This window comes from Liolophura sinensis, chromosome 1, assembly GCF_032854445.1.
Source record: "Liolophura sinensis isolate JHLJ2023 chromosome 1, CUHK_Ljap_v2, whole genome shotgun sequence".
In the NCBI taxonomy this organism is placed as follows: domain Eukaryota; kingdom Metazoa; phylum Mollusca; class Polyplacophora; order Chitonida; family Chitonidae; genus Liolophura; species Liolophura sinensis.
Window position 1 is genome coordinate 54369864 of NC_088295.1, and position 12452 is coordinate 54382315.

The 12452-nt window shown below is 39.6% G+C and overlaps 2 protein-coding genes across 2 annotated transcripts in view; both read left to right on the top strand.

Annotated features, from left to right (window-relative positions):
- Positions 1-3072: 3072 nt before the first annotated feature.
- LOC135475134 (arginine kinase-like) lies at positions 3073-4787 on the top strand. The gene has a single exon (XM_064754898.1). It carries the CDS (start codon positions 3138-3140, stop codon positions 4227-4229), a length of 1092 nt encoding a protein of 363 aa, XP_064610968.1. The 5' UTR covers positions 3073-3137; the 3' UTR covers positions 4230-4787.
- A 2730-nt stretch (positions 4788-7517) lies between these two features.
- LOC135462098 (tubby-related protein 4-like) overlaps positions 7518-12452 on the top strand; it is an 81290-nt gene continuing 76355 nt past the window's right edge. The window contains exon 1 of the mRNA XM_064739457.1: positions 7518-7629. The gene's annotated coding sequence lies outside the window, so the exon portion shown is untranslated. The remainder of the gene's footprint in view (positions 7630-12452) is intronic.

Sequence of the window (12452 nt, forward strand, 5' to 3'; positions counted from 1 at the left end):
TCTAAAGCGATGTCAAAGTGACATTATACATGTATTGTTGTAGTAATACTAAGTGAATGAGTGCCTAGGGTTTAACGTGGTACTTAACGATTTTGCAGTCATATGACGACGAAGAAGTCCTTAGAGTGCTTATAATGTGCCTCCTTGTTGCAGGACGGATTTCCATCGCTCTTTTATCCCGTGCTGCTTCACTGAGACGACCTACCGGAGGTAATTAAGCCGCCCCATCCGAGCCATTATACTAACACGGCTCCCCTTAATGCTGAACGCCAAGCAAGGAAGTTACAACTTCCTCTTTTAAAGTCTTAGGTCTGACCTGACCCAGGATTGACCCTGGATTTACCGCTTTCGAAGCGGACGCTCTACCAACTAAGCCATCGGGGTCGGTTTATTAATCCTGAAAACGGATCGGATACCAGGTGCACTATATAACATGGCCACCGTCGTACAGCTACCTGGGTACCGTTCAATGTGGAAGTCAGATCAAATGCATATAATTAAACAGTTCCAAAACCCTACAAATATTACAAAAGGTTTCCTTTAAATCTGAACAACCTGTTGGCTACATGTTGACATTTGTGATTTAAAGTAATGTATGATCATGGTTTTCCACCATGTTCAAATATTTTAAAGTGGGATTTTTTAAAAAGCTGTATGTAAAAGTATAACTTACAAGAAGTCCGTAGTTTACCTCGAGTGCTCCGCTTTCCACTATCCTTAAAACCCACCGGTATCATATATTTGTTTAAAACTCTTAACAATCATGTTAAGCAAAAATCAGACAAATAAAAGGAATGGTTGAAAATTGAGAAGAATAAATAAAACTGCTCTTCTCCTTATATATCAAATTAACTCTTAGTCACTGTCGAGTAGGCTTGGAACTTAAACGGCTGCATGAGATTACAGTCTGTTGAACACAATGAGATACTGGTACTTTTTGCTTAGGACGTTACACGTCAAGCATACATCTATACATGCATTTCGTTAATTGTAAATGTTAAGTTTGTGAGTTGATTACAAGTACTGTTTAGCAGCACCATCTTCTCGATCATTTTGGCTTCCAAGACACCCTCACGAGCTATCCATTGCTATGCATGGCAGGTGACCGGAAGACAGTGTCAGTAAGGATGTTAACCATGTGTATACATATACAATTAGTGCTATGTCAGTTTAAGTAAAATTCTTTGGATTTAGTTCATGTCTCCTATATATCACCTGGCACGTTTAACATGACTGTACCTTATACATGTACAGTACGGACATTTTTAGTAAAGAAATTAATCACTTTTTGAAATAAAAAATGTATCTCCCATAGGTTTATAGGGACGGTTGCGTTCGAGGGAACATGTAAACTCTATTTGGGCTTCCATCAACAGTGGCCGCGTAGATTAAGATCGATCAGTATACGTGTATACATGGTCAATGTAAGCTTTGTCTGGGCTTGATGCATGGTCGGTGAATGTATCCAGCCGGTACATGCCGTCGGGCATGTGGGCAATTCCATGCAAGACCCCTATAGTAAAACAACACTTGGTGTGTATATATATATATATATATATATATATATATATATATATATATATATATATATATATATATATATATATATATATTTTTTTTTTGTTTATAGAGTATGTAATGTAACCCATATCAAACGAAGGAATAATTTTGACACTGGTACACCAGCATATGGTGTATATAGAGCATGTTATGTACCCTAGTACACCGGCATGAGCAGTTACCCCTTTCAGAATTAAGTCAATGTGTTGTATACCTTGTAATTATATATCTGGTTTAATTGTTCCATCTGACGAACATATAGCTTGAGCTACATAAACAAAATTAAAGGCTTGTTGGGCTGTGTGTAAACGGATCCGGACCTGTACAGTATGGGACATGTTTATAACATCTATGGATTAATCACGTAGGGATGCATTGTAATCAGGTAATTTAGTCTCACACTAAATTTAATTGGCCGTATACAAAAACAGTCCCAATCATCTGTTCACTAATTTACGTACGTTGCTGTATTCCGGCAGGGGTCGTGCCTTTAAAACCCACGTCTCGGTCTAGTATGCTTCGTCAAGATTTTATGTACGGGACAACCATACAATAGCTGAAGAAGAACTGAGACAAACTTTGTTACTGACGTTAGAGAAGACCCAAGTTGAAGAAATGGAAATAGCCTTGCATTAACAGTGACGTAGGGTCAGACTGATTAACCTATAAATAAATAAATGTGTTTTCTAGTCACGTCAAAGTTTGTGGGGTTGTTGTCTGGGCCCTGGCTATAGCATTTCGAATCATTCTACTGTATAAACCTATATAGAACAATGGCGTGTATTTGTAGGCCTATTTAAATGGAAGAAGCTGTATAAGATTGCACATGGAACGAGAAGATCGTACCGCCTGATGTATTTGTTTTTCCCTTTGGGTGACCCGTATCTTAGAAGCATCTGTGCATATTATGTAGTTCATCTTCTAGGATTCCTGTATGGATTTAAGTGGATTTATCAAATCTTGACCTATAAAATGGCTCTAACATATAATAATAAATATTATACAAAATAAAAACTTACATGTAGAAACTTGACATATTTCCAATGACATCAATCAAAATTGTTTTATCAAATTCGCACTGTGCCACGGGTCTGTCATGTATCGATACAAGTATGTGTCAAGGAGCACTGAGTCGTTCAGATTCACGTCTGTTCATAAAATAACAATAGTGCTTTAGCTGCAGAAAACTACATGTAGTTAATAAACCATTATCCATTGCGTACAAGCCAATATCAATATATAAATCGTTCTAACATCTATAAATCACTCATGCATGCTTCCATACAACCTTTGTCCAGTTGATCACAATAGATGACACGAACGGGCATTAACATTACTGGTCATTCCTGGTCACGCCCGATTACTGGATTAAATAACTGCCAAGGTAACACTGTTTGTCAGTCACAACAGGAACAATAGTGTGCGCGAGGCCCCTTGACAACGCTTCACAATATATAAACACCATCTGACATATTGTACTTCAGTCAGTGTGATCGGTTTGGTACTCTGACATTGTACCGATTCCATAGAGGAATATACATATACTGTTGTTAGCTATTTTGCCTTGAAGACTCAAGATGTCGTCCCTAGACGAACTTTGGGAAAAACTGTGCGCCGCCGAGGACAGCAAGTCTCTGTTGAAGAAACATTGTACTGAGGACGTGTACAACAAATTGAAAGACAAGCAGACGAAATTCGGCGGAACCCTAGCGGAATGCATCAGGTCTGGGGCAGAGAACCCCGAAAGTGGGGTTGGGGTATACGCCTCTGACCCCGAGGCTTACACCGTTTTTGCGGACTTGTTAAACCCTGTTATCATGGACTACCACAAGGTCAAACAACTAAAGCACCCAGCTTGTAATTTTGGCAAAGTAGACAAACTTGACTTTGGTGATCTGGACCCATCTGGTGAGCTCATTGTTTCGACGCGCGTGCGGGTGGGACGCAGTCACGCTTCTTATGGATTTCCACCAACACTCACCAAAGAACAACGAATAGAGATGGAGAAGGTGACGAGGGAAGCCCTGGAGCAGTTGACTGGAGAGCTGAAGGGTACTTACCATTCTCTGGACGGAATGTCCCCAGAAACGCAAAAACAGCTTATGGAAGACCATTTTCTCTTCAACGACAGCGACCGTTTCCTGAAGGCCGCCGGTGGTTACAACGATTGGCCTACCGGAAGAGGGATCTTCTTCAACGACAACAAGACTTTCTTGGTCTGGGTAAATGAAGAGGACCACATTCGTATCATTTCTATGCAACAGGGCGGAGACCTGGCCGCCGTCTACAAGAGGTTAGTCGAAGGTATCAAAGAATTGGAAAAGAAGTTGGACTTTGCTCGCCTGCCCACATTAGGCTATCTTACGTTTTGTCCCAGCAACCTTGGAACAGCGCTACGAGCCAGCGTCCATGTTAAGATCCCCAAAGTTGCGGCCATGCCAGACTTCAAAGAAATTTGTGATAAATATCACATTCAAGCCAGGGGAATTCATGGCGAGCACACGGAGAGTGTAGGTGGGGTTTACGACATCTCCAACAAGCGCAGGTTAGGATTAACAGAGATTGAGGCTATCCAAGAAATGAGGCAAGGGGTGCAGGAATTGATACGACTGGAAAAGGGAGAGGAGAAAGCGCCTTCTCCGAAATCCAAAGGCTGCGTTATTCTATAGATGAACTCTTTTAATATTGTGAATCATCATGTGGGATCCATTTTAACAGCTACTGCACATACAGTCAAGATGTGAGTGTGGCCCGTTTCACAGAGTAATCTTATGCTTACATCCAAAACTTCTTTAGTTTAGAGTTTTATCGACTTGATGCATATATTTAAAACTTCAATTTAAGTTACAATTTTAGCCTGAAATGGCTTTGTTAAAGGGTCCCCTGGTACAAAGTGCATTATGGCCTGCATACATTTTCATTGCCAATAATTATACTTATAACGGCCTATATCTTACAAAAAGTACGGTGAAAAATGATTTAATTAGTTACTGTTATATGCCAGTTTAAAACTCTGCTTGCATAAAGATATGAACACTTAAAGAGCGTACACTGTGATATATATTTTGTCAGATATGCTGCAAATTTGTCAGACTATCAACCCTGGGGTTTGAACAATACCCCACGTGAACGAGAACCGTTATAATTGGTGAAATTTCCAAGAACATATTCTTCTGCCAACTTTATATCCTCAATAGTAGCAATGTTTGTAGCCATATAATGTTCGGTCACACTAAATATATGCATTTTGTTGACGTCTGCATTATTAATGACGGAATAAATCTGCAATAAATTCACTTTTTTCCAAAACAAAGTTCCCACACGTTTATCCAGTTGTGTCTTATTTAATATGTGCGTATGTATATGTGTGTATATAACACGATTGCCAACTGCCGTCCTTGCGTTTACAATGTGACAATGTATATGCTAATTACAAATGACTGGTAGGATCGTTTGGGACATTAAAAGGGGAGATGGAAGATCCAGATATTGCCTGCTTTGTGTATTATTTCATATTGGATGTCTAACTAGGATATAGCACAGCTTTGAGTAAATTGGGTTATATCTTTCACACAGCAGACATAAGAGCTGAGAAACTTAACATTTTTTCAGTCATGTGACGATGAGGAGTCCTTAGGGGTGTGTACATATATTGTCTTCTTGTGCCGCCGTTGAAGTATCATGCTTAAAGACCCCAGGCATTACAACCCACCCAGGACGCAAATGAAAAGTTGGGGTCCATTATCCCAACCAATGATTTATTTATTCATTTATATCATTGGTGTTTTACGCCATACTCAAGAGTAGCTAACACTAAAAACAATAGAAAACACTTATACGACGGCGGGGAGCGGCGGTGGGAGAAAACCGGGAACAGCCTGGGAGGAAAACCGCTTCGCCATCCGCAGGTTGCTGACAGGCTTTCCCACGTACGGTCGGGGATGGACTTGAACTTACAGCGACGGCATTAGTGAGAGGTTTTTGGGTCATTAGGCTGCGCTATCGCGCTAACCATCTGAGCCACGGAGGTTCCTCCTGCCAACCAGTGAGGCGAGGGTCCATGGGCCCCGGAAGCTTATGGACCCTATATAGCAGCACGCGCGTTTGAACTTGTTCTAAGAATGAAAAAATAAACATTCATCTTCAAGGTTGTGATGAAGAAGGCCTATACTGCACATTGGGGCACAAATTTAAGTTTCGGATCGCTTCCATATTTCCCATGTACATACTTACTTTCCGTTGAAATACCGATACGCGCTATGTGAATCGTAAAATATTTACTCTAATAGCGCATGCGGTTAAAGTGAACAATATTTATTATGCACTGACCGGAGTAATGAGGCCTGTAGAGGCAGAGAGGTGGTGGGGTAGTACATGTAGGCAAGCGGAACGACTAGCCCAGTCAATTATAGGCGGGCGTCCATGGGCCTTTAACTTGAAAATATTGAAAACTTGTGTGCTAAGACGAAGATCATCACAATAGGAAGCTACAGAAGTGTCCACAATATCACAAAGGGAATTCCTATCCAGCATTACAATAAAAAACCTAGGTAAACTGGATATGTATATTCTTATGTTCTTTGTGATAGAAGACATGGATGCATGGCTTCATAAATATAATTAATGACGTACGGCATGGAGAGTGTGATAGTTGGCAAATGGCCACACTTAGCCCGTGAAACATGACCTTTTTTCTGTTTAGCTCAGCCAGGGTTTTGTTCTAACTGTTCATGCAAATGCATAAATAGTAGCAATTTACACGCCCCCTTTAGCATTAGCACCGTTTGTATCATCGCCTTGCCGGATGCTGGGTGCTGGAGGATAAGTGACCTTCCGGAGGAATTACTAGACGTTGGTTTTCACTTGGTTTGAATGCTGAGTTACATTGCCCAATTTTGCAAATTACAAAATTTCAGACACCATGACAACATCAACGCTTTTCCCCGAAGTTAAAATATCTAAAATTACAAGGCGTTGAACAAAATAAAGAAATATTTTAACATCCAATTGAAACAGTGAAGAAAACAATGAACATTAAATATTTTTTTTGTATGTTTGGGTAGAAAGGTGTTTTTGGGAGTGGGGGGGGGGGGGGGTAGGGGGTGAAGAACATGCTCCCCTACCATTCCCCTACTTCTGAGACTGCGGATGGTCGTGGGATTCACCCGGGCTCTTCCCGGTTTCGTCCCATCATAATGCTGACCGCCGTGGTATAAGTGAAAAATTCTTGAGCACGGCGTAAAACACCAATCAAATAAATAAATAAATCAATTGACAGGTATTCTTTTCTAACTCATAGAAAATTTGCAATGCTATCCATGATGTTCAAAAGCTGTGGCTGGAAGACAAGGATGTAGAAAATTGAGAAGGTTTTCTTGTTTTTCTTAAACCTTTTCTCCACATCAAAAAATTCAACTTTTCACTGAGGTTTCCAACTCGCATATAGACTGCAGCTACTCGTGTATAACAATATCATATTCAGGACCTGGTAGAATGTCAATAATAGTTCAGATATTTTGAAAATTCAGGTCAAGTTGAAAGGTTATTACCTGTACCCGTGCAGAGAGCACAGTATGGTATACTTAGCTCAAGCTAAATGGGCTCGGGCATACTGCTTGTAGGCCCTCCAGTAGGAACATATGTGCGATACATCTTTTAAAGTTATGAGTCTGCGAATAACTTAGTACGATTGGTGCTTCATAAATCTAAAGAGAGAGTGTTTTAATTGGTGATAAAGATTTTACTCATCATTGAGACATTTTTTGGACGAGTTGAAACACAATCGTCCGTTTCAATGCTCAAGGGAAGGAACTCTTGAATCTTGACTCAGCAAGTGTTTACAATTAACTCCCTTTAGTTCTCCTCATATCCGGAAGCGGCAATCACAAAGATGCGCAGATGCTGCTGGTTGCTGTCAGATTTGACGCGGGGATGAGGCTGCATTCGCACATGACTTACTGACTTTTGTGTCGCTCATCACTTTCCAGTTGTTAATGTAAATGTAAGAGGGCTTGAATGAAACCGTGATCGAGCTGGTTAATCATTCAGAGGTTAGCTACGCTGGGCCAAGTAAGTATAGCTTTTTGAGCGAGATAGATATCTGTCAAACATGACTGTGTGGTGTCATAGGTTTGGGTCTTGGAACAGTTGTTCCTTTGGCTGCCTACATCAGAGCAGTGCAATGCTCTTAACGAACACAAGCATGTCTCGTTCTAAAGGAAAAATTGTAACCTAAATGTACGATTGTCGTTGATTTTAAAAATATATATATACATATATCCCGTGCTAAGCCCCTTTAAAATTTGAGACGGGCCCATGTATAAGGGCGCCTCCGTGGCTCAGTTGGTTAGCGCGCTAGCACAGCGTAATGACCCAGGAGTCTCTCACCAATGCGGTCGCTATGAGTTCAAGTCCAGCTCTTGCTGGCTTCCTCTCCAGCCATAGGTGGGAAGGTCTGCTAGCAACCTGCAGATGGTCGTGGGTTTCCCCCTGAGCTCTGCCTGGTTTCCACCCACCATAATGCTGGCCGCTGTCATATAAGTGAAATATTCTTGAGTACGGCGTAAAACGCCAATCAAATAAATAAATAAATCTTCCTATATAAGGCGAAGATACAGTAATTAGATATGTTAGTTTTGAAAACAAAAACATGCATTTATGTCAATGTATTTTATATACAGTACCACTTTGCACTGAAGCAAGTAAGAACTCTGACCCGACCCTTTTACAGCTGCATGTTATTTGTTATTGTCACACTTACACAGACACAGTGCTGGTGTTGCAAATATATATTCTAGACATAGATGGCAGAAATGCCGTAACACTATTTATATACTAACTATAAATAACAAGGTACATAACTTCAATGCCTGGGATAGAAGACCCATCATAAAACACGAAAAAGTAGTCCAATCTCAACCAAATATCATGCCTTTGATAGCTGACACATTAAGCTTTACATTGATGTATGAATCAGGGAACAAACATGCTTTCGTTTGGCTACACAAAGCCGGAAACCTGTATATTGGTAAGGTTTTCTATTTTAGTCTGACAATTCCGATAACAGGGAAACTACCGTCAGGTGACAGCTCTGGCTTGATTTCTCTGCTATGAAAGTCACTGGAGCCACTGTATTTTATCATTGACCAAGTGAAATGTTGTTTTAATAAAAAACTTGTAAACACCTTGATTGGTTACGCTCTATAAAAGTTATGCGGCTGTCTTTGTCTTTTACTCCATAAAGGTACAGCTGTCAGTTCAACTTGCATCCATAAAAGCTTTGCTCTGATTGGTCACTTATTTGTTTGCAAGGACTGTAAAAATTACTTTCGTCATGAGCATATGAATGTGTTGAATATTCTGAAATATACAAAAATAATTTGCATATCCATATAGTATATTAATGTCTCAAAATGTGGTGGAGATCATCCAGGTGTTGGCAGACATTTAAAGAATATACAGTTTGCATCAAGGTTGGTTTACACCTGGTTATTGTCAGTTTTCAATGAACGACTAGTATTCAAAGAATCTTAAACAGGCATTGAATATTTTTTTTGGATTTTTTTCAACCCAATGAAAGTTTAGTGAAACTTGATTTTGACAGGGCTTCAACACCAGCTAGGCAGTATATGACAGAAAAAAGTTGTGGATGTTGGCAATGAAAGTCAGAGTGACCAACAATTTATAGATGCTTTCCAGAAATTAGACACATCAGAACAATATTACCTCTTATACTGCTTAAACTGTTGGTGCAGTTGTACTTTTGAACGCCTGTAGATCAGCAAACTGATGATGGTTGTGAGTTTCATCCTTGCCCTGCCTGGTTTCCTCCCACCATAATGTTGGCTGCATTGCAGTATTCTTTGGTAGTCCCAAACAAAGTAAAACTTGATCAAATAAATAAAATAACTGTTGATACAATAGGCCTACTATCATTTACGAGGATTGCCAGCTCAGTATCTGTGGGTTTGTCTCATGGGTGATTCCTCAGTTACAACGTGTGGCCACTGCCGACGGGTTGACCTGTGACCCAGTTCAGCTCGCTTGCTGATACAATAAGGGCTCCTGGCTCAGGTCACTGTCTCTGGATGGGTTATGCTGGCGACGTGACCGCCAGGTAGATGTTTTCAAAATTACAACAGCATTGTTATAGGCTGGGATTCATGCTAAGTTTTTAAAACTTTTCTTTCTGACCTAAAGATTGCATACGTCTGATAAAACCCATCAGCTCCAACACTACACTTGAATAATTGTACTGATTTTGATACGCCCTCACCAGTAGGCAGAGTGTATTAATACTGAACTCCATCATCCAAATAATTTGATACTACCGAGATGTGTTAGTCATGACATTAGCTACAGTTTTGTGGTGTATCGTTATTTGATAACATAATATCAGTTTGGACTGCAGATTGAACTGCTGTGTTAGATATCAATATCATATATCCAGTCAGTTTACAGCTGATAGATCACACGGTACTGGTATACTTACTTAAGTACATAGATAAAAGAAGGAGTAAAATTTGTATAGGATATGTGTTCAGTTACAGGTCAAGTTTGACTTCTATTCTATCCCAGCATCTTGTGTTGGAAATGATGTGAAATAGTGTTACATTTCCTTGTTGCTCCTCAACATATTCTGGGTAAATGTTTCTGTAAGTCAGCCACCAGTTTTCTGGCAGCCTTTGGTGTTTACCTTTTGAAATGTTTATCCTTGTTCATATACATGTATGAACTTATAGCAGTCTTTATTCCAATATGAAGTAAACCCCATCTGTCCACTCAGTGGTCAGCAAGCAGTTGAGATTGGCATTGAATGGTAATGTCATTGATTATGTGTAAAAAGCTTCTTCTTGGAGAATGCATGGGCGTGTGTTTGGTAATTAATTCATGTAAACTGGTGGACTGGATTACAGTGTCGGGTTGGTGACTCATTTCACAGAACTGCATGACTAAGTCGGTTCCAATGAGCTGTGGAATGGTCATTGTGCGTGTGGATGGATGTAAAGCTAGGCTAACCCACAATCTATCAGACTCTCCATCTGGATGCGTTAGCCTACGGATGAGTATGTAATGATCCTAATTACACATATATATGTGTCATGTTTAACTAAACATCTGACACAATTAGGCATAAGCATTGTAGATCATTCAAGATCAAAGTTATAATGTAGTGTAGTCTCTTCACATTTATTTTTTACTGCAAATATAGAAATGTCCTTATTCCCATCTCTACTCCATCATTCATGACCTCCAGCTGATGCTGTAACAGTGACCTTCAACCAATGTTATAATGTTGACCCCCAACCAGTAATAGTAATGCCCAAACATTGTTGTAACAGTGAGCTCCAACAAGTGTTGTAACAGTGAGCTCCAACAAGTGATGGAATAGTGACCTCCAAACAATGAATGACCGCCTTCAACTGATGAGTGGTTTCAAAATAATACTGTTTTCCCAAGACTGTGAAGTACATATTATTCGTTGGAATTTATTTTCGTGGATTTACTTCAAAAATGGGTGAATGGAAATTAATTTTCGCATATTTAATCAAAGCAAAATCTTGAGAAATTGTCTTAGTTATGATATGGCCGAAATTACACAAGTTTGTCAAACAGGTATTATCAAGGGTGGCTTTGACCCTCTTTCATTTCCCGCGATGTCGCTAATCCTGGATTAGAGATTAAAACCATGGGGGATGTATTATAGATATGTAAGATTGCCTTGAACCTACTGTGAGCAGTATTCAGAGAGTTGTCACTAAAATTCGCACCTTTGATGAGTCATTTTAATCAACAACCAGTATTTCAACCCCAGTCATCCATTCTTGACTAACACAATCAAGCAACACGATTAGTTCCATTCGAAAATTAAATACTTCACAGTATATTGTCACTAGATGTTGATTTTGGTGGAGTTGCATTTGATTCCGAGCTAATCCTGGGCCTATATTTCCAAAAATGTCAGTTAAGAGAATTATAAGGGGAAATCCGTGGTCTAAACTGTGAAAATGAGGCAATTGCAAATATTCCCACAATGCAGCATTCGTTTATGGATTGCTCACGTAAACATGATAGCGAATTATAAGTCAAGTAAACCAAATATGATCTTCCTTTCTGTCAAACTTTGTTCAGCTGATACATATCCCTGCATAAAAATAGAAAGTATATTTTTTTGATTTAATTTAAAAATTTTTTTTGGCATGAATTGTGTTTGAAGAACTTGTACAATCATGTTAAAATCTGACTGATTTGTCATTTGGCATGTACATATTGAGAAGTTTATCAGATGCCATATGCTTGTGAAGTGGTTTGCCTTCCCTGGTTCCCTCCTCCGAAATTGTACAACTAACTAAAACAAAAACAAACATTAAAGCTGACAAAAATGTACTCTCTGACACTTTAATCCATAAGTAATATTGATGTTCAGCACCTGTTTGTGTATTAAAATGATGTGTTCATATCATGCTGTACATTGGATCATCCAGTGGCCTCTGTGCCTATGCATTCGCTGTGAGTTCCAAGTCCAGCTCATGTTGGCTTCGTCTCTAGTCGTATGTGGGAAGGTTTGGCAGCAACCTCAGTATGTTTCCGTGTTCCCCCTGGCTGCATCTGACGTATACCTTGTTTGCACGGCCAAAATTTAAACCGGGTCAAATCTGAAGTGGTTTAAATCGAAGCCAGTTGTAAAAGACTAAATGCCCCTACTTTGCGTTCACGTAGGTAACGTCAAACTGGCTCAAAGCCACTTTAGCAAGTTAAACCAGCTTAACTTTGCCCATGTGAATTGGGTATTATTTGCTGTATAAGTGAAATATCCTTGACTACAGCGTAACACACCAATCAAATAAATAAATAAATCTCACGACACCCACACTGAGTTGTCTAGATAGTTC